Here is a 22,516-nt window from a genome sequence, read left to right as displayed (position 1 = left end):
TTTGTTTGTTTTTTGAGGCAGAGTCTCACTCTGTCGCCCAGGCTAGAGTGCAGTGGCTCCATCTCAACTCACTGCAACTTCCACCTCCTGAGTTCAAGTGATTCTCCTGCCTCAGCCTCCCAAGTGGCTGCAATTACAGGCGCCTGCCACCACACCCGGCTAATTTTTATATTTTTAGTAGAGACAGGGTTTTGCCATGTTGGCCAGGCTGGTCTCAAACTCCTGACCTCAAGTGATCCGCCTGTCTTGGCCTCCCAAAGTGTCAGTATTACAGGCGTGAGCCACCACACCCAGCCATCATCATCTATTTTTGAAGAATCTTTTCTTTATACCACATCAACCTTTTAAAACCTGGCCATATGAGTTATCTTTTTAACATCTTTTTAAATAACAACAAAAAAATTTAGTTCTTCGGTTTCAGAACATGATGTATTCTAAATGGTATACTGATTTGTTTCTTGTTCTTGTGTTCTCCTTTCTCCAGATAGTTTGTCCTGCTTATTATTGAGTGCCTCTATGGATCAGACTATTCTCTTATGGGAGTGGAATGTAGAGAGAAACAAAGTGAAAGCCCTACACTGCTGTAGAGGTCATGCTGGAAGTGTAGATTCTATAGCTGTTGATGGCTCAGGAACTAAAGTAAGTAGCTAGAATGTTATTAGTACTGTGTTAAATTAGAATTTGAGCTTGTTGCTAAACATTTTTTTCTGCATATATTCATTGTGTTGGCCTAGTTTCCTAACAATTGGTGACAAAAGATAGGATTTCAAAGCAAGAGTAAATACTCATACAATAGGAGATAGTCACTTGCTCAGTTTGAGTATCCCTGGTTTAAAACCTTGTATAAACTCCAGAAATTTTAAGAAATGAGGTATGGGCCGGGCACAGTGGCTCATGCCTGTAATCCCAGCACTTTGGGAGGCCGAGGCGGGCGGATCACCTGAGGTCAGGAGTTTGAGACCAGCCTGACCCACATGGAGAAACCCTGTCTCTACTAAAAAAAACCAAAAAAAAAAAGCCAGGCGTGGTGGCACATGCCTGTAATCCCAGCTACTGGGGAGGCTGAGGTAGGAGAATCACTTGAACCTGGGAGGCAGAGGTTGCAGTGACCGAGATTGCGCCATTGCACTCCAGCCTGGGCCCAACAAGAGTGAAACTCATTCTCAAAAAAAAAAAAAAAAAAAGAAGAAGAAATGAAGTAAACAAGCCATTCATTTATATAACCTTCTTACCTCATGGTAATTGACATATTTCCAATCTAGATCAGCTACTCTTAAGTGCTGTCATCAACTGAAAATGCCTAGTTGATCGTCTGAGCGTTAGCATACACTAAAGTTAGTGCACACTAAAGTTAGTGCTAATAGAGTTTTACTATAGTACCAATCTACTCTTTATCATGACAAAATGGTAAAAGTTACTTAAAAGGTAACAAACCTGAGGGCAGTACCATATTGATTTATAAATATGAAGGGTTATAAATCCACTTACAATTTGAAAGTTTCCTAAGCCACATTGAAATATTCTGGACTTAAGAGTGTTTCTTTGACAGTTAGGGTAACAGGATGTGCTTGTATTCAAAGGTGAACATTTATGATTTTTCATATTGAGCCAAAAAGTTTTATATGTTGTTTGGCCAAACTTTAGTGGATTAACTGTACCTCTTCTTTCTGGTTAAGGAGAGATAGAAACTCAACTTGAACTTATTTAACCTTAAAAGTAAATGGATTGTGAGATCCAAGGAAAGATTGAACAACCACATCACAAGCAGGGTAATGGTGCATTTGGGCCTCAGGAACCAGTGGAATAGAGGCTTGAATGTGGTCCGCATACCCTCTTGCTGTCTTGTCCCTCAAGTTGACTTTATTCTCTCTCACTTCAGATTGGCTTTCTTCAAAAGACATGGCAATAAGCCTGGCCTTCAAGATTTTCCAGATTTTATGTTCTGTCCTATCTGCCCCTGGAAAAAGGCTAATTTCAGCTCTCTGGAACACAAGTTCTTTGAAAAGGTCCTGAATGAGGAAGAGACCTACTGTTGTAGACAAATAATATGAATCATATTACATATGTCTTTTCCCTTCATATACATCTGTTTAGTTTTGCAGTGGCTCCTGGGATAAGATGCTAAAGATCTGGTCTACAGGTAAATTAAATATTTATTTTACCTTGACTCAATAATGTTGTTTCAAAAATTTAAATTCGGAGGCCGTATGGTGGCTCACGCCTGGAATCTCAGCACTATGGGAAGCCAGGGTAGAAGGATCACTTGAGGCCACGAGTTCAAGAGCAGCCTAGGCTACATAGTGAGACCCTGTCTGTACTAAAAGTAGAAAATTAAAATTAGCCAGGTGTGGTGGTATGCACCTGTAGTCCTAGCTCCTTGGGAGGCTGAGGTAAGGGGATTGTTTGAGCCTAGGAGTTTGAGGTTTCAGTGAGCTATGATATCATGCCATTGCACTTCAGCCAGGGTGATGGAGTCAGAACCTGTCTCAAAAAAAAAAAAAAATCAGTTTAGTGAAAGGGGACTTTTTAACCCATATTTTGCCATAAAAAGAGACCAGTATGGCAACAAATTCATATTTTTTTTGTGTTTCAAGATTTTTTTTTCCTACCCCACCACCCCCTTACAGGATAGTGTCACTGAATTGCAAGTATCAAAAACATGTTTGGTGCAATAGGACATAAATACCTTGATTCTCAAAGTTCTCTTATTCAGGAAACTTGGAAGTAAATAAAAATACTTTCCGAGCCATTTTGACTTAAGTAATGTAAGAATGACTTTTGAGTCATTTTACTGTTAATTTCTTAGGTAAGCTGGTTTACTTAAAAAAATTTTTCAGTGCAGTTTTACCAATATTAATATTTTTACTCTGAAAGCATAGATTAAAAGGAACAAATTGAGGGAGGAGGAGGAAGGACTTTTGGAGGAAGGTGCTTTCATAGTAGTAAGAAGACACTGATGAGAAGAAAAGAGGAAAAAAGACACACCCATAGATATTTACATTTTAAGACCTAGTAGCTACAACTATTTATTGCATAGGTAAACAGATCAGAATACCTCTGTTACTTTTTAGGTAACTGCTGTGTTACACAGTATAATACACCAAATGCATTTCACAAAGACTTGAGGGGGATCAAGAAAAGCTTAACCAGTTTTGAATAATTATGTATAAGATGGTGGGAAATATATAATCCATTTTAGTAGATTTTACAAAACTGATGAAAGCAAATAATTTGGTAGCAAAAAGTAGTTTAGAAAATTCTTTAGCAGAATTTTTTATTTTTTGATAGGGCTGAGTAAATGAGATTGTATATGATTAGCTATTAACTTTAAGGGGTTTATAATCTAGTTTGAGAAATATTAATATCCATAAAGCCACAAAACATTTTAATATTTTACATATTTTATGTTACATATTTAATGTAACATAATATGCATGTTACCATAACATAAAATGTAACATACATTACATATTTAATGTTGCATATTTTATGTAGTTTTCAATCTGGGTTTGCTGCCTAACCAAGTAATGTATAACAAAGATTTTAAAAACTCAAAAAAACCAGAAAGATTTTTGGTAGAAAAATGAAATTAAGAGAATAAACATGGCTGAAATGTATGTGCATTTATCATGTGTTCACTTTATCCTTCCCTCCTTCATAATGTAAATGTAATGTCATAGCTCTTCTACAACTAACAGTAAGCAATTTTTCATAGCTATGATAAAATGATGAATATTTATAATGATGACCTTAAAGATAGCAAGATTTTAAACTACTTAGATTTTAGTTTTCTAATGTAGTTTGTTTTATTTTTTATTTTTAGAGATTGGTAATCTAGGTAATATTTTATATATAACTTTCTGTTAACCAAAATGATGAGTAATATTCATTCCCTAACTAGTTGTGATAACGTGGAAAAACTGTATCTGGAAATGTAAAGAATTCTTTCAGACAGTTCACGATTAATACTGTTTTTAAAATGTCAAATTTAATTCTCTATGACACAGTCCCTACAGATGAAGAAGATGAAATGGAGGAGTCCACAAATCGACCAAGAAAGAAACAGAAGACAGAACAGTTGGGACTAACAAGGGTCAGTATTTGTGAGAACTGACTGTACTTGCCTTAGGCCTGTGTTGACAAATATATGGTAATTTAATATGGTCTTTTTTATTTATGTTGCCTTCTGTCTTACCTTGCTGCTTTAACCATGATTATCCTTTTTTTCAGTAGACTTGTAAATTTTTATTATAAGCAAAGTATTGTTGCTACATTTATTTGTATCTTTGAATGTAGTGGCATTGAGCCAGGCTTATGGTTGCTAGGTTGATGATTTAGTTATAATGTTTGATCTCATGCTGCATTCTGGACCTTTTAATTATTAAAACTTACACTAAAGTGAAGCATCTAATTACCTGGCTGTTGGATAACATTATCTGTTTCATGCACTGAGTATGTAATTTTTATAAGGGATCCTAGTTATATCTTCTAAATCACTAGAAACCAAGAGTTTAATTTGGAATTTGATTCTGTCATTTAGCTATTAGATTCCATTAAGTCAAACTCAGAAAGTTTATCCAGATTTTTTCTTACTTTTAAAAATACTTAATTGATAAAGATTGAATATATTCAAGGTGTACTACATGATTAGATATACATAAACATTGTGTAATGATTACCACAATCAAATTAATTAACACATCCATCACCACCCATGCTGTACGTTAGATCCCCAGAACTTGTTCATCTTATAACTGAAAGTTTGTGCCCTTGGACTAACATTTCCCCATTTCCTCACACTCCAGCTCCCGGCAACCACTGTTGTACTCTGTGCTTCCATGAGTTTGACTTTTCATGCAGATTATTATTTATCCTGTTACAAAGATATTTGTTATAATGTGACCTGACCTGTATTTATATACTTTTTGTGAAGGGCGATACTGAGTCAGGTTTAGAAAAACACTTTTCATTCATTTTCTAATAGCTATAATGAATGTGCAGTAAATAAAGCACACATTTGCACATTAATTCTTATAGTCACCAATAAAATATCTTGTAAAAATTGTTGAAAATGAAGAATAAAATGGGATCATAAATTATTTATCAAATAGAAGGTAATATTAGCGCTTACTGGTTCCAGCTGAAAGTAATGATTTATAATTTCTTAATACATTTAAACATAGACTGACGAATTGCAAGAGGAAAGATCTGGCACTTACTCAGCTTCTTTACTCTGGTAGGCTAAATTAAAGGTAGAAATGGAGGCTGACTGTGGTGGCTTACGCCTATAATCCCAGCACTTTGGGAGGCCAAGGCGGGCAGATTGCTTGAGCTCAGGAGTTTGAGACCAGCCTGGGCAACAGGGTGATACCCTGCCTCTACAAAATATTTTTTAACAGTTAGGTGGATGTGGTGGCTTGCACCTGTGATCCCAGCTACGCCCAGCCCAGGAGGCAGAGGTTGCAATGAGCCAAGATTGTGCCACTGGACTCTAGCCTGAGCAACAGAGCGAGACCCTGTCTCAAAAAATAAAAAATAAAGCTAGAAATGCCTTACCATTTGGATATTGTGCCAGTGGGAGTTTATATTCATGCGTATCCCTGATCAAACTTTTAAAGAACATATCTGAGTAGGAAAAGATTTCCTGAGTTATGAAAATGTTTTACTGAGAAGGTACCTCTTTTTTTCTTTTTCTTTTTTTTTTAAAGAGACAAAGTCTTGCTCTGTTGCCCAGGCTGGAGTGCAGTGGCACAATCATAGCTCACTGTAACTTCAAACTCCTGGCCTCAGGTGATCCTCCCACCTCCACCTCCCAAAGTTCTGGGATTACAGGCTTGAGCCACCATTCTCTGCCAATTTTTTCTCTTTTTAAAGTTTGGCATGCAGCTTAAATGTTGCTCAATGAAAAAAAAATTTTTTTTTTTTTTTGAGATGGAGTCTCGCTCTGTCGCCCAGGTTGGAGTGCAGTGTGCGATCTCTGCTCACTGCAAGCTCCGCCCCCCGGGTTCATGCCATTCTCCTGCCTCAGCCTCTTGAGTAGCTGGGATTACAGGCACCCGCCACCATACCCGGCTAATTTTTTGTATTTTTTTCGTAGAGACGGGGTTTCACCGTGTTAGCCAGGATGGTCTCGATCTCCTGCCCTTGTGATCCACCCGCCTCGGCCTCCCAAAGTACTGGGATTACAGGTGTGCGCCACCGCACCCGGCCTGCTCAATGAATTTTTATAAATATGTATACTCAAGTAATTACTACCCAAATAAAAATATAGAGATTTACCAGTACCCTAGATGTCTTCCTCTAGCCTGCCTCTCAACCAGTAGCTCCCTAAAGGTAATCACTTTTGACTTATGCCATCTTAGATTAGTTTTACCTATTTTTAAAATTTCATATGATATCTGTAAGATAGATCTTTTCGTTAATATACAGCATTCCATTGCAGCATCAATATGCCACATTATTGAGATAGGGTCTCACTCTGTCACCCAGGCTGGAGTACAGTGGCTTGATCATGGCTCACTGCAGCCTCAACCTCCCCAGACTGAGGTGATCCTCCCACCCCAGCCTCCTGAGTAGCTAGGACTATAGGTGCATGCCACTGTACCCAACTAATTTTTCTTTTTTTTTTTTTTTTTTTTTTTTTTTGGTAGATACTGGGTTTTGTCATGTTGCCCAGGTTGGTCTTGAACTCCTAGGCTCAAGTGATCTGCTTGCCTCAGCCTCCCAAAGCCTCTCAAAGTGGTGAGATTACAGACTTGAGCCAACACACTCAGGCTATTTATTCTTTTGATGGACCTTTTTTTCCCCCACCTTTGAGAGGAGTGGTGCAGTGGCATAATCATGGCTCAGCTTGCAGCCTCAACCTCCAGGGTTCACACAATCCTCACACCTCAGCCTCTTGAGTAGCCGGAACTACAGGCGCGTGCCACCGTGCCCTGGCTAATTTTTTTTTTTTTTAAGGGATGGGGTCTTCCTATATTGCCCAGGCTGGTCTTGAACTCCTGGCCTCAAGCAGTCCTCCCACCTCGGCCTTCCAAAGTGCTGGGATTACGGGCGTAAGCTACCATGCCTGGCTGTTACTCCACATCTTTACCAGCACTTGATAAGGTTACTTATTAAAGTCATGATTAACTTTTAATAAGCCCTGGATCTTTGATAATTATGAAATGTTCATATTTTTAGCTAATTTTTAAGTTGTTATTATTCATTTTTTTATAGAGATGGTGTCTTGCTTTGTTGCCTGAGCTGTCTCAAACTCCTGGGCTGAAGCAGTCCTCCCACCTCATAGCCCATTTTTTAAAAGAGTGTTGGCTCTATTTTACTTATTGATTTTTTTTTTTTTTTAACTTACTGATTTGTAAGAGTTATTTATGTATTCTGGATTCAAGTTCTTTGCTGAATATATGTATTTAAGTATTTTCTCCCACTCTGCTTTGCTGATAACCATTTATTTCTAGGTGCATACTTTCGTAAGTTTACTCCCATAGTTCATTTTATTTGAGAGAAATAATAGTATATTGAGTTTCTCATTTAGCTTTTTTCCTCCTTTCGCTGGTTTTTCCTGAGAAATCATTTAGCTTTTTATAGGGTTTAAATTTATACATTCATAAATTATTAATTTAAGTCATGCCAGAAACCCTTGAAGTGCCAATTACAATGAAAATGTTGCTGCGTTAGAAATAATAGAAAAATCTGGGGCCCGAGATGGTGGCTTACACCTGTACTTTGAAGCCAACACTGGAGGATCACTTGAGCCTACGAGTTTGAGACCAGCCTGGGCAACATAGCAAGACCCCATCTCTAAAAATTTAAAAATTAGCCAGGCATGGTAGTGTGCATCTATATTCCCAGCTACTTGAGAGGTTGAAGTGGGAGGATCACTTGAGCCCAGGAAGTCAAGGCTGCTGTGAGTTACGATTGCACCACTGCCCTCCATTTTGGGCGACAGAGTGAGGCCTTGTCTCAAAAAAAACAAAGAAAAATTTGGATTTTAGCAAAATAATAGAAAAAAGAGATAAGACATATCAAAAATAGGTATCTTCTCTTTGCATTTCTTTCTACTGCCTGAAATGTGTTAATGTGAATAATGCTGCCAGTTCATTTACCTGTCATTTGCTTCATATATTAACATACAATAGTCTTTTCCTCCTTAATTCTCAAAATTGCTTTTTTCCCTCTATTACTACTGTTCCACTTAGTTTGTAGTGACAATGTCAATGTTGACTTTTCTACTGTTAAAGAAAAGTTTTATTAGAGGAAAATTCACTTTTTGGTGTATAACTATTTAGTTTTGATGAATATATAGAATCATGTAACTGCTACACAGCCAAGATATAGAACAGTCCATCATCCCTGAAAACTCATATTGCCCCTTCTTGTCAATTTTCCTTCCACCTCTATCCTCTGAAAACCACTGCTCTGTTCTCTGTCCCTATAATTTTTCCAGAATGTCATATAAGTGCAGTCACACAGTATAGTGTATATAGTCTTTTGTATCGGGCCCTTTTCACTTAGCATAAAGCATTTGACATTTTTTGAGGTTCTTGGGGGTATCAATGCTGAGTAGTATTCAGTGGTATGGATATGCCACAGTTGGTTTAATCATTCACCAGCTGAAGGATATTTGATTGTTTCCAGTTTGGCAGTTATAAGTAAAACTATCAACATTTGTATTTAGGTTTTTGTGTGAACCTGTTTTCATTTCTCTTGGGTAAATGCCTAGGAGTGGTATAGCTTATTCATATAAGTTTGCCTATTGTTTTTACCATGTCATTTTCTATTCTAGAGCCTTGTGATTACCTCTATGTCACCTTTTCATTTTGTTTTAGATGACATCAGAGATTGTTCTGTTTCTCACTCCTCTATCAGGTTCCTTTACTTCTTTCAGGAAAATGTTAAAAGAGACCTCAGGGATCATTTGGTCTAGGAGTTGGCAAATTACAGCCCAACAGCCAGTTTGGCTGTCACCTATTTTTGTGCTACAGAGAGCTAAGGATGGTTTTTACAGTTATAAGTGTTGTAAAAACAACCCCTTATTAAGCAACTGTGGGCCAAGTGCAGTGGCTCATGCCTGTAATCTGAGCACTCTGGGAGGCTGAGGCGGGCACATCACCTGCAGTCAGGAGTTAAGACCAGCCTGACCAACATGGTGAAACCCCGTCTCTACTAAAAATGCAAAAAGTTAGCCAGGCGTGATGGCACGCGCCTGTAATCTCAGCTACTCGGGAGGCTGAGGCAGGAGAATCGCTTGAACCTGGGAGGTGGAGGTTGCAGTGAGCCAAGCTCGTGCATTGCACTCTAGCCTGGGCGATGAGTGAAGCTCCGTCTCAAAAAAAAAAACAAAAAACAAAACTGTGGTATTATTCATATAACAGAATACTACTCAGCAAAGAAAAGTATACAACAGAAACTGTATGTGGTCTCCAAAGGCTGAAATATTTACTGGTTCTTTACTGAAAAAGTTTGCTTTCTGATCCAGTTATAACTCCTTAATATTACAGATGAGGCAATATTTAAGGAAGTTAAATGTAGCAAAGTTATATAAAAGTAGATTGACTATCCCCTATTCCAGAATTCTTTTCCTCTTTTTTTTTTTTTTGAGATGGAGTTTCGCTCTTGTTGCCCAGGCTGGAGTGCAGTGGCGCAATCTCGGCTCACCGCAACCTTTGCTTCCTGGGTTCAAGCGATTCTCCTGCCTCAGCCTCCTGAGTAGCTGGGATGACAGGCATGCACCACCACGCCTGGCTAATTTTGTAGTTTTAGCAGAGACGGGGCTTCTCCATGTTGGTCAGGCTGGTCTTGAACTCCTGACCTCAGGTGATCACCCGCCTCAGCCTCCCAAAGTTCTGGGATTATGGGTGTGAGCCACTGTGCCCAGCTAGTTTTTTTGCTTTTTTTTTGTTTTTAAGAGACAGACTCTCACTGTGTTGCCCAGGGTAGAGTGCAGTGGCACAATCTCAGCTAATGGCAACCTCCACCTGCTCAAGCAATCCTCCCATGTCAGCCTCTCAGGTAGCTGAGACTACAGGAGTGTGCCACCACAGCCAGCTCATTTCTATATTTTTTTGTAGAGACAGGGTTTCAGCATGTTGCCCAGGCTGGTCTTGAACTCCTGAACTCAAGTGATCCACCCACCTCGGCCCCCCGAAGTGCTAGGATTACAGGTGTTAGCCACCGTGTGTGGCCTCCTCTCTTTTTTTTTTTTAGAGACAAGATCTCTCTTGTTCACACAAAAACCTAAATTACAATTATAAAGCATTGTAAAAAACAACCCCTTATTAAAACAACTGTGGGCCGAGCGCAGTGGCCCACTGCAGGAGTGGGCCTGGCTGGAGTGCAGTGGCGTGATTGTAGCTCACTATAGCCTCAAACTGCTGGGCTCAAGTGATCCTTCTACTTCAGCCTCCCAAGTTGCTATGACTATAGTCATGTGTCATTAAGCCCAGCTAATTTTATTTTTAGTAGAGACGGGGTCTTACTATGTTGCCCAGGCTGTTCTCAAACTCCTGGGCTCCAGTGATCCTCCTGCTTCAGCCTCCCAAAGCGTTGAGACTACAGGTATGAGCCTCTGTGCCTGGCTCTTCCCACTCTCTTTTATATACTCCTTATATTTAAGGTAGGTACTCTACCTAGTTACTTAGTTTGGGGCTTTTAGTTTAGAAAGACATTAGAGATTGTGGAGTATTAATAAGTGAACTGTGTACATTATTTAAAGATTAAATAATAGGACTTAAAGATGCTGAGGAATGAGGTGGTAAGAATAACTTACTGAGATTAATTTACCTGGAGGAGTTGTGTAGAAATTGGCAGCATATTTTGTGTGAAGGTGCTGAAACCTATATCTGTCTGATCACAAAGGTTTTTGTGTTAACTGTGAAGCAATTTCACTTATAACCAGTCTAAGGGAGGATTCCCACTGGTTGGAGGATAGTAAAGGTCATCGTATGCCAGGCACCAGGAATAGAAGTGTGAATACTTTCACCCACCGCATCCTGGGCTGCAATTTTACCAGTTGCCTGAATCTGGTGAGGAAGAGCACACACGCAACATGTTACATGAAACGGGTTTATTACTTACAGATAGGCAGCAAGCAAGGCACAACAGAAGCCGAGGATCCATTGTGAGCCAGTCCCCCAAGGCTCAAGAAAGCTGCCACGGGCAAATGGAGTGTTAACTGCATATGCCTCACTTGCAGCGTAGCTGAGGGATCCCAAAAAACAGCCTGCCCTGGGTTTTGTACCCTGGGGTCACTTGACTCTGGGCAAAGTTTGAAGGACATCCTGTTTCTAAGAGCTGGAATAGAGCCCCCAGGCTATGCTGGCCAGTTGCTCCCTATCTCAGGATGTTATATTCCCAGAATATTCTATAGTTATTCTGAGAACTACAGGCAAGAAGAAAAGAGGGAGGAGAAACTGTACCATCAGTCCAAGGCCATTGGGAAACCGTCCAGCACTAACCTTTAATATAACATTTGTCAGCTGGGAGAGTTAAGTTTGTGTTAATGCTGATCAAAATGAAAAGTAGAACAGACGAGAAGCAGCAGAATATAGTGGAAAGACTACAGACGAGTAATATTTGGGGTCAAACTCAAGTCTGCCACTTATAAGCTCTATGACCTTGGGCAGGTTATCTATATCAGCCTCAGTGTCTTGTATAAAATAAAAACAGAAATATCCATTCCATTGTAAAGAAAGAAGAAATAAGTCAGGATATGAAAGATGGGCAGTTTGTCATGTGGGCTTTGTAAGTAATAAGTACTATTATTGTTTCAATTATTCTGTAATGAAAACACTTTCCCCTTTTGGGGTTCTTCCTTTCTAGACTCCCGTAGTGACCCTCTCTGGCCACATGGAAGCAGTTTCCTCAGTTCTGTGGTCAGATGCTGAAGAAATCTGCAGTGCATCTTGGGACCATACAATTAGAGTGTGGGATGTTGAGTCTGGCAGTCTTAAGTCAACTTTGGTAAGACAAATTCAGTGTTCTTTTAAGTGATAAACTTCTAGAGATGGTTTTTAGTCTACCATGGTTAATGTTCTTTCCTTTTCTTTTTCAGACAGGAAATAAAGTGTTTAATTGTATTTCCTATTCTCCACTTTGTAAACGTTTAGCATCTGGAAGCACAGATAGGCATATCAGATTGTGGGATCCCCGAACTAAAGGTGAGTCATGTAAACCACTGGGGGAAAATATGTGTGAATAGCATCTATTTCTCATCTCTCTGGAGATGTACAAAAAAAGAAATTTCTGGCCAGGCGTGGTGGCTCATGCCTGTAATCCCAGCACTTTGAGAGGCTGAGGAGGGCGGATCATGAGGTCAGGAGTTGGAAATCAGCCTGGCCAACATAGAGAAACCCCGCCTTTACTAAAAATACAAAAATCAGCTGGGTGTGGTGGCGCGTGCCTGTAATCCCAGCTATTCGGGAGGCTGAGGCAGGAAAATCGCTTGAATCCCAGAGGCAGAGGTTGCAGTGAGCCAAGATTGCACCACTGCACTCCAGCCTGGTGACAGAGCAAGACTCCATCTCAAAAAAAAAATTTCTACAAATATTTTTTGGGTTCATTCTACCTACTTCTCTTTTCTAAAATTCAACGCTTGTCTTTTTTGCTTTGTTCAGATGGTTCTTTGGTGTCGCTGTCCCTAACCTCACATACCGGTTGGGTGACATCAGTAAAATGGTCTCCTACCCATGAACAGCAGCTGATTTCAGGATCTTTAGATAACATTGTTAAGCTGTGGGATACAAGAAGGTAAATTCTATTTATGATCTACAAGAGAAACATATCAATTACCTGTTATAGGAAGGAAATTAATACTAAAATTCTTATCTAAAACCAGAAGAGTAAAAAGAGCCTCATGGTTTTGCAACCTCATGTGACAAATACTGATATGCAAAAGAAAAGCCAGGATCAAAAAAATTTTTGGCCAGGCACAGTGGCTCACACCTGTAATCCCAGCACTTTGGGAGGCTGAGGCAGGCAGATCACCTGAGACTAGGTGTTCAGGACCATCCTGGCCAACATGGTGAAACTCTGTCTCTACTAAAAATACAAAAATTAGCCGGGCATGATGGCGCATGCCTGTAATCCCAGCTACGCAGGAGGCTGAGGCAGGAGAATCGCTTGAACCCGAGAGGCGGATGTTGCAGTGAGCCGAGATTGCGTCACGGCACTCCAGCCTGGGCAACAGACCGAGACTCCGTCTCAAAAAGAAAAAGAAATTCATGTTAATATGTTGTGGTTTTTTTGCATATAGATAGCTAGACAAACAGTATATAAGGCCATAGTTTGGGGGTTAAAAAAAGTATTCAAGGAAGTGTGAAAATGGGCCTAATTATAAATAAATTCTTATAATGAAATAACATTTTTTTCCTGAATATATTTGTTATAATAAATATCTGTGGTCTACCAATGATACAGGAAAAAGAGGAGAGGTGATCAAACCTTTTTAAGATTAAGTGGTTATTGAGGCAAGGTTGGTAAACCCTGTAAAGTTTTCAGATAAGTATAAGTGATTATTCAAATGTTTGTTTTAACACCGTGAATGCATATAACATGTTAATATTTTCATCTTTTAGTTGTAAGGCTCCTCTCTATGATCTGGCTGCTCATGAAGACAAAGTTCTGAGTGTCGACTGGACAGACACAGGGGTAAGAATTTATTAGTTATTTGATGAAGAGGAAAGTGTACTAGAATAAATCTGGTGTTTGTGTTTATAAAATGTATTAGTTTCGGGCCGGGTGCAGTGGCTCACGCCTGTAATTGCAGCACTTTGGGAGGCCAAGGTGGGCAGATCACGAGGTCAGGAGATCGAGGCCATCCTGACTAACACGGTGTAACCCCGTCTCTACTAAAAACACAAAAAATTAGCCGGGCGTGGTGGCGGGCGCCTGTAGTCCCAGCTACTTGGGAGGCTGAAGGAGGAGAATGGCGTGATCCAAGGAGGCAGAGCTTGCAGTAAGCTGAGATCGCACCACTGCACTCCAGCCTGGGAGATAGACTCCGTCTCAAGAAAAAAAAACATTTATTAGTTTCAATATATTTGATATTTATAATTCTGTATTATTTCCCTTAATATTATTTATAAAATGTCACCTCATTCAAAGAAGAAACAAATTTGTCCTTTAATAGGCCAGGCATGGTGGCTTATGCCTGTAATCCTACCACTTTGGGAGGGAAGGGGGAGGATTCTTTGAGCCCAGGAGTTCAAAACCAGCCTAGGCAACATAGTGAGATGCTGTCTCTACAAAAATTAAAAAATTAGCTATCCATGGTGGTGTGACCTATAGTCCAGCTACTTGAGCCTGAAGCAGGAGGATCACTTGTGCCTGGGAGGTCGAGGGTGCAATGAACTATGATCGCGCCACTGCACTCTAGCCTGGGTAACAGAGTGATACCCTGTCTCAAAATAATAATAATACTAGGAATAGTAAATTTGAAATTTTGGAGCATTTTTTTTTCTTGTGAGTATAGTGGGTTTTTTGTTGTTTTTGCTGTTGTTATTTTAAGAAACAAGGTCCTCTGTTGCCCAGGCTGGAATGTTAGTGGTGCAGTCATGACTCACTGCAGCCTGGAACTCCTGGGCTCAAGCAATCCTCCCGCCCCCATGTGTATCTTCTTATTTATTTATTTATTTTTAGAGATTGAGGCTTGAACTCCTGGGCTTAGGTGATCCTCTTGCCCTAGCCTTCTGAGTAGCAGAGACTACAGGCGGGTGCCACCACATCTGGCAAATTTTTAAATCTTTTGTAGAGACGTGGTCTCACTGTGTTCCCCAAGGTAGTCTTGAACTCCTGGCCTCAAGCAGTTCTCCCGCCTCAGCCTCCCAGAGTTGTAGAATTACAGGTGTGAGCCACTGTGACTAGCCCCCACGAGTATCTTCATGAAACATTTTACATCCAAAAACTCACTACTTAAGACTAATTGGATCAAAGTGTTTACCAGTTGGAAAAATCTTACGTAAGTCTGCATTATAAAATGTGTTTAAAGAATTACAATTTAATTATTTTTATGTATTTACATAAGCTCTTACTGCCTAAGAATTCTTTCCAAATATAAGTCCTAGGGCTACTTGAATAATTTGTAATATACAATTAATATGTTGTCCTTTAAAAACTTTTAATTTTCTTTAATAGGTAAAACTGTATCCCTTTCAAACTTATATATCTTGGCAGATGCTTTATAGAAAGTGCAACAGCATATTGTGTCTCAACCAAATTTAAATGATAGCTTTTAATGTTTTAATAAACTGTATTGTAGTATAGTAGTGAAACAATGTTGGTCCCTTTACTAACTCTCAATGCAAGTTAACTGCTCACCCATAATTCCTTTTGTAATGAAAATCATTAGTATTTAATTAGGTTTAGCTATGATGTGAAATAATTATATTTATTTATGTTTTCTTGTCTTTTTCTCTCCTTTTACACAGCTACTTCTGAGTGGAGGAGCAGACAATAAATTGTATTCCTACAGATATTCACCTACCACTTCCCATGTTGGGGCATGAAAGTGAACAGTAATTTGGCTGGGCGCGGTGGCTCACGCCTGTAATCCCAGCACTTTGGGAGGCCGAGGCGGACGAATCACCTGAGTCAGGAGTTTGAGACCAGCCTGGCCAGCATGGTGAAACTCCGTCTCTACTAAAAATACAAAAATTAGCTGGGCATGGTGGCAGGTGCCTATAATCCCAGCTACTCGGGAAGCTGAGGCAGGAGAATCGCTTGAACCCGGGAGGCAGAGGTTGCAGCGAGCCGAGATTGTACCACTGCACTCCAGCCTGAGTGACAGAGCAAGTCTCCGTCTCAAAAAAAAAAAAAAAAAAAGAAAGAAAGTGAACAATAATTTGACTATAGAGATTATTTCTGTAAATGAAATTACATAGATGCAGAAAGCAGCCTTTTGAAGTTTATATAATGTTTTCACCCTTCATAACAGCTAATGTATCACTTTTTCTTATTTTGTATTTATAATAAGATAGGTTGTCTTTATAAATTACAAACTGTGGCATGCATTCTCTATACAAACTTGAAATTAAACTGAGTTTTACATTTCTCTTTAAAGGTATTGGTTTGAATTCAGATTTGCTTTTTTATTTGTTTTTTTTTTGAGATGGAGTCTTGCTCTGTTGCCTAGGCTGGAGTGCAGTGGCGCAATCTCAACTCACTGCAACCTCTGCTGCCTAGGTTCAATTGATTCTCCTGTCTCAACCTCCCAAGTAGCTGGGATTACAGGCACACACCACCATGTCCTGCTAATTTTTGTATTTTTAGTAGAGACGGGGTTTTGCCATGTTGGCCAGGCTGGTCTTGAACTCCTGACCTCAGGTGATCTGCCCGCCTCAGCCTCCCAAAGTGCTGGTATTACAGGCATGAGCCACCGTGCCTGGCCGAATTAAGATTTGTTTTTGAAATGCTGTAAAAGGTTATATTGGAAATCCAGTAATTAATTGTTGAGATTTTTATTTCTGTTAGAGACTTAGATTTTAAGTTAGCTATTTTAAAAAAGCATTCAAAAAGATTAATGAAAATTGTAATAGAGAAAAAGTTAGAAATTCAGTTCCTTTTGGCAGAATAAATTTCAAGAAAATTAGGCTGTGAGGGTATTCAGAACATTAAAAAAAATGTAGGCGGGGCACGGTGGCTCACACCTGTAATCTCAGCACATTGGGAGGCCGAGGCGGGTGGATCACCTGAGGTCAGGAGTTTGAGACCACCCTGGCCAACATGTCAAAACCCTGTCTCTGCTAAAACTACAAAAATTAGCTGGGCATGGTGGCAACCGCCTGTAATCCCAGCTACTTGGGAGGCTAAGGCAGGAGAATTGCTTGAACCCGGGAGGCAGAGGTTGTAGTGAGCTGAGATCGTGCCACTGCACTCTAGCCTGGGGGACAGAGCAAGACGCTGTCTCAACAACAACAATAACAAAATGTTGATTCGGCAGGGCATGGTGGCTCATGCCTGTAATCCCAGCACTTTGGGTGGCCAAGGCAGGTGACTCACCTGAGGTCAGGGGTTCGAGACCAGCCTGACCAACATGGTAAAACCTTGTCTCTACTAAAAAAAAAAAAAAAATCCAAAAAAAATTAGCCGGGTGTGGTGGCACACTCCTGTGGTCCCAACTACTTGGGAGGTGGAGGCAGGAGAATTGCTTGAACCCGGGAGGTGGAGGTTGCAGTGAGCTGACATCATACCACTGTACTCCAGCCTGGGCAGCAGAGCCAGACTCCATCTCAAAATAAAGAAAAATAGATTGCCAATTTTTGAAGAATTCAAGATATTTTAAGGAAGGTACTTTATATTAAATATATGTCAGATCCTTTAGCAATTGCATATAGTTGGCCAGGCACAGTGGCTCATGCCTGTAATCCCAGCACTTTGGGAGGCCGAGGTGGGCAGATTGCCTGAGCTCAGGAGTTTGAGACCAGCCTGGGCAAAACAGTGAAACCTCGTCTCTAATAAAATACAAAAAATTAGCTGGGTGTGGCAGCATGTGCCTGTAGTCCCAGCTACTCGGGAGGCTGAGGCAGGCGAATTGCTTGAACCCGAGAGGCAGAGGTTGCAGTGAGCTGAGATTGTGCCACTGCATTTCAGCCTGGGCGAGAGAGCGAGACTCTGTCTCAAAAAAAAAAAAAAAAAAAAAATGCATTGCATACAGTTTTCACTGTAACCTCCTAATCTTTCCTCATGTGTAGATAAGAATAAATTCTTTAGACAAAAGCTTTCATCAGTATTAAACATTCTACAGATTTTATGATAACATTAGCATTTATCTTTATGCATGTGTTATATAAAAATATTTAAAGTAAATGTATTTTTAAAATGTTATTTCCATCATTAGTGGATTGATAATCCTTAAGTAGAGCATTCACAACCTTTTAGTAATATTTGGGAAATATGTTTGGTCTCATTATTGAGATAGTATTACATCTCAAATGATGTTCCTGTTGCAGAAGTCTGCGAAACAATATCTATACTTGGCTGCAGTTGAGAGCTAAACCATGTATTGAACCAGTTAGGAGTTTAGTTCTCTGTAGAAAACCAGAGGCAGTCCAGGGCTGGTGTAGTTTTTGTTCCACATTCTTTAGGATCCTAGGCTCCCTCCATTCCTGGGATGTGGTCCTCATTTTCATACAGACCAAGAGCTAGAGCTCCAGTTATCATTGCTTAAAGTATATTTTAATGCCAAAAAAGTGAATAAAGGTGGCCAGAAAATTCATGCACAGAATCCTTGTTTTTCTCATTTGGTGCTGATTGGTATAAATTTTGTTGTATTTGTAGTCTCTGGAAATCTTCTAACTTTGAGAGGACAAAGATGAATTCTTAGTCCTGTTTTGGATGGTCTTCGAATGATCCTTAAGGGCAGTTATTTAAAATGTCTTTCTTTTTTATTTATTTATTATTATTATTATACTTTAGGTTTTATGGTACATGTGCGCAATGTGCAGGTTAGTTACATATGTATACATGTGCCATGCTGGTGCGCTGCACCCACTAACTTGTCATCTAGCATTAGGTATATCTCCCAATGCCATCCCTCCCCCCTCCCCCCACCCCACAACAGTCCCCGAAGTGTGATGTTCCCCTTCCTGTGTCCATGTGTTCTCATTGTTCAATTCCCACCTATGAGTGAGAATATGCGGTGTTTGGTTTTTTGTTCTTGCGATAGTTTGCTGAGAATGATGATTTCCAATTTCATCCATGTCCCTACAAAGGACATGAACTCATCATTTTTTATGGCTGCATAGTATTCCATGGTGTATATGTGCCACATTTTCTTAATCCAGTCTATCATTGCTGGACATTTGGGTTGGTTCCAAGCCTTTGCTATTGTGAATAATGCCGCAATAAACATACGTGTGCATGTGTCTTTATAGCAGCACGATTTACGTCTGATTGGTGTACCTGAAAGTAACGAGGAGAATGGAACCAAGTTGGAAAACACTCTGCAGGATATTATCCAGGAGAACTTCCCCAATCTAGCAAGGCAGGCCAACATTCAGATTCAGGAAATACAGAGAACGCCACAAAGATACTCCTCGAGAAGAGCAACTCCAAGACACATAATTGTCAGATTCACCAAAGCTGAAATGAAGGAAAAAATGTTAAGGGCAGCCAGAGAGAAAGGTCGGGTTACCCTCAAAGGGAAGCCCATCAGACTAACAGCAGATCTCTTGGCAGAAACCCTACAAGCCAGAAGAGAGTGGGGGCCAATATTCAACATTCTTAAAGAAAAGAATTTTCAACCCAGAATTTCATATCCAGCCAAACTAAGCTTCATAAGTGAAGGAGAAATAAAATACTTTACAGACAAGCAAATGCTGAGAGTTTTTGTCACCACCAGGCCTGCCCTAAAAGAGCTCCTGAAGGAAGTGCTAAACATGGAAAGGCACAACCGGTACCAGCCGCTGCAAAATCATGCCAAAATGTAAAGACCATCGAGACTAGGAAGAGACTGCATCAACTAATGAGCAAAATAACCAGCTAACATCATAATGACACATTCATACATAACAATATTCACACATCACAATCAAATTCACACATAACAATATTAACTTTAAATGTAAATGGACTAAATGCTCCAATTAAAAGACATAGACTGGCAAATTGGATAAAGACTCAAGACCCATCAGTGTGCTGTATTCAGGAAACCCATCTCACGTGCAGAGACACACATAGGCTCAAAATAAAAGGATGGAGGAAGATCTACCAAGCAAATGGAAAACAAAAAAAGGCAGGGGTTGCAATCCTAGTCTCTGATAAAACAGACTTTAAACCAACAAAGATCAAAAGAGACAAAGAAGGCCATTACATAATGGTAAAGGGATTAATTCAACAAGAAGAGCTAACTATCCTAAATATATATGCACCCAATACAGGAGCACCCAGATTCATAAAGCAAGTCCTGAGTGACCTACAAAGAGACTTAAGACTCCCACACATTAATAATGGGAGACTTTAACACCCCACTGTCAACATTAGACAGATCAATGAGACAGAAAGTCAACAAGGATACCCAAGAATTGAACTCAGCTCTGTACCAAGCGGACCTAATAGACATCTACAGAACTCTCCACCCCAAATCAACAGAATATACATTTTTTTCAGCACCACACCACACCTATTCCAAAATTGACCACATACTTGGAAGTAAAGCTCTCCTCAGTAAATGTAAAAGAACAGAAATTATAACAAACTGTCTCTCAGATCACAGTGCAATCAAGCTAGAACTCAGGATTAAGAATCTCACTCAAAACCGCTCAACTACATGGAAACTGAACAACCTGCTCCTGAATGACTACTGGGTACATAACAAAATGAAGGCAGAAATAAAGATGTTCTTTGAAACCAACGAGAACCAAGACACAACATACCAGAATCTCTGGGATGCATTCAAAGCAGTGTGTAGAGGGAAATTTATAGCATTAAAATGTCTTTCTTAACTCACCCAACCTGGGCTGACCGAATGTAGTCTGTATAAACTAGATGGTTAAAGTAAAGGTAAAGAAGCCTATATGTCAGATGCAGTAGACAAAGAATAAAATGGCATCCAGAACTGGTCCCCACCTATTCCCAATCCTGGTTCCACAGAAGAATACATTCATAGTTCAGGCATTCTTCCTTGGGATAGATATAATGTAAGTGACCAAGTCTCTTGGACAAGTATTGTCTCTGATCAATCCCTGCCAAACTCCTTTCCTTGGTTAACTCAAGTGGTTACATCTTACTCCCTGAACAGAAGGAATATGAGAGGTCAAAACATGCCTAGACTATTCAGTCCTCTTATATTGCTCCGCACCCTTTCCCTCAAAAGCCATGAGACCTTTCAATGGTCCCAGTTCCTCTACCAGAACACCAGAGATGCCTGCTTTACGTGGACTTATATGCTCCCAAGAATCACTTGGATAAATGAGTGGTGCTGCTTTCCCATGGTTGGGGAAAAGCTAGGAACCTGACAATGCAGTGCTCAGAACCTGCTGACCAGTACCAGTTATGCTGTCTTGCCATAGTAGTGCAGTTCTTTAAAGTGTTGATACTTGCTCTCTTATCAAAGGTTGGTTTTTTTTGTTGTTGTTGAGACGGTCTCACTATGTCACCCATACTGGAGTACAATGGTGTAATCTTGGCTTACTGCAACCTCCACCTTCTGGGCTCAAGCTGGCTTCTCACCTCAGCCTTCCAAGTAGCTGGGACCACACCCAGTCAATTTTTTATTTTTTATTTATTTATTTATTTTTATTATTACTTTTTTTTGTAGAGATAGGGTTTCGCCATGTTGCCCATGCTGGTCTTGAACTCCTGGGCTCAAGCTATCTGCCCACCTGGACCTCCCAAACTGCTGAGATTACAGGCATGAGCCATCGCACCCAGCCCAAATAAAGTTTTTACAGCCTGGTCAACATGGTGAAACCTCATCTCTACTAAAAATACAAAAAATTAGCCAGGCATGGTGATAGTCACATGTAGTCCCAGCTACTCTGGAGGCTGAGGCATGAGAATCGCTTGAACCTGAGAGGCAGAGGCTGCAGTGAGCCAAGATCACGCCACTGCACTCCAGCCTAGGTGACAGAGCTAGACTTCGTCTCAAAAAAAAAAAAGGAGAGCAGGAGATCTGTGAGAAATACTCAGGTTTTCAGTGAATGGCACTGTTACACGTTTCTGAGAAAATTAAATAATATGATGAAGACTTTCTTAAGGACAACCTACTCTGTGAGTGGACTTTAAGTTTTGCCCATTGTTGGAATAGTGCCTGGAATGATATGCTACAGCCAAAATATGCCATTTTGACATTAGGATAACACTGAGCTACAGGTATTTTTAAACAAAAACAGCAAGTACACAAAGGGTTCCATGAGCCTCCCCTTTTTGTTCCTGAAAGCAGGACATTAAACTAAAGGGTATCCTCCCTGTACAATTGCCTTTCCTTTTTCAACCTATTATAAAAGTATTTAGGTTTTGCTAATTCTTTGGCTCTTCATTTCCTTATGAGGGCACCCATGTCAGGCAAAACTTATATTAAGTAAATCTGTGTGCTTTTCACCTGTTAGTCTGTCTTAGATCTGTTTAATTTTTAGGCCCAGCTGAAAAACCCCAAGAGAGTAGAGGTAAAATTTTGCCTCTCCTATAGGTTTTATCCTTGTCTACACAGTGTTTGCCAAAGAGAGGGTTGGTAAAATGTGGCCATACGTTTTTACTAAAATTTAATTGAATAAGCATTGTAATCTTCTCCTAAATGCCTCCAAGCATTTAGAATAGTATTGTTTTTAATCAGGTAAAAAGAAATCTCATTATAACAATTGTCATTTTTATTACCAGAAAGTTCTACATAACTAAGTCATATCTATATTCCAGCATATCTCTCAAATGAACAAAACTTCAATGATAAGATTCATTCCATTCTTTGTGACACAATTCTACACAATGGATCTCTCTATTGCATGTCTCTCCAATAGCCATGCTTTACAAAGAACATAAAATGTGTGTGCTATTTGTGATGTGTGAGGGGAAGCACACCGAAGTA

At 39.9% G+C, this 22,516-nt stretch overlaps 1 protein-coding gene across 1 annotated transcript in view; it reads left to right on the top strand.

Moving 5' to 3' along the window:
* The window catches only part of WDR12 (WD repeat domain 12), a 33,074-nt gene extending 16,007 nt beyond the window's left edge, over positions 1-17,067 (top strand). Inside the window, 8 exon segments of the mRNA NM_001131395.1 lie at positions 485-639; positions 2,095-2,140; positions 4,008-4,093; positions 11,821-11,961; positions 12,053-12,158; positions 12,615-12,747; positions 13,575-13,647; positions 15,426-17,067. Coding sequence (NP_001124867.1) covers positions 485-639; positions 2,095-2,140; positions 4,008-4,093; positions 11,821-11,961; positions 12,053-12,158; positions 12,615-12,747; positions 13,575-13,647; positions 15,426-15,503 — 818 coding nt within the window. The 3' untranslated portion in view covers positions 15,504-17,067.
* The last annotated feature ends 5,449 nt before the right edge of the window (positions 17,068-22,516 follow it).

Source organism: Pongo abelii, chromosome 11 (assembly GCF_028885655.2).
Source record: "Pongo abelii isolate AG06213 chromosome 11, NHGRI_mPonAbe1-v2.0_pri, whole genome shotgun sequence".
Classification (NCBI taxonomy): domain Eukaryota; kingdom Metazoa; phylum Chordata; class Mammalia; order Primates; family Hominidae; genus Pongo; species Pongo abelii.
The sequence above is the reverse complement of the archived record's forward strand: the minus strand, read 5'-3'. Positions and strand labels throughout refer to the sequence as shown.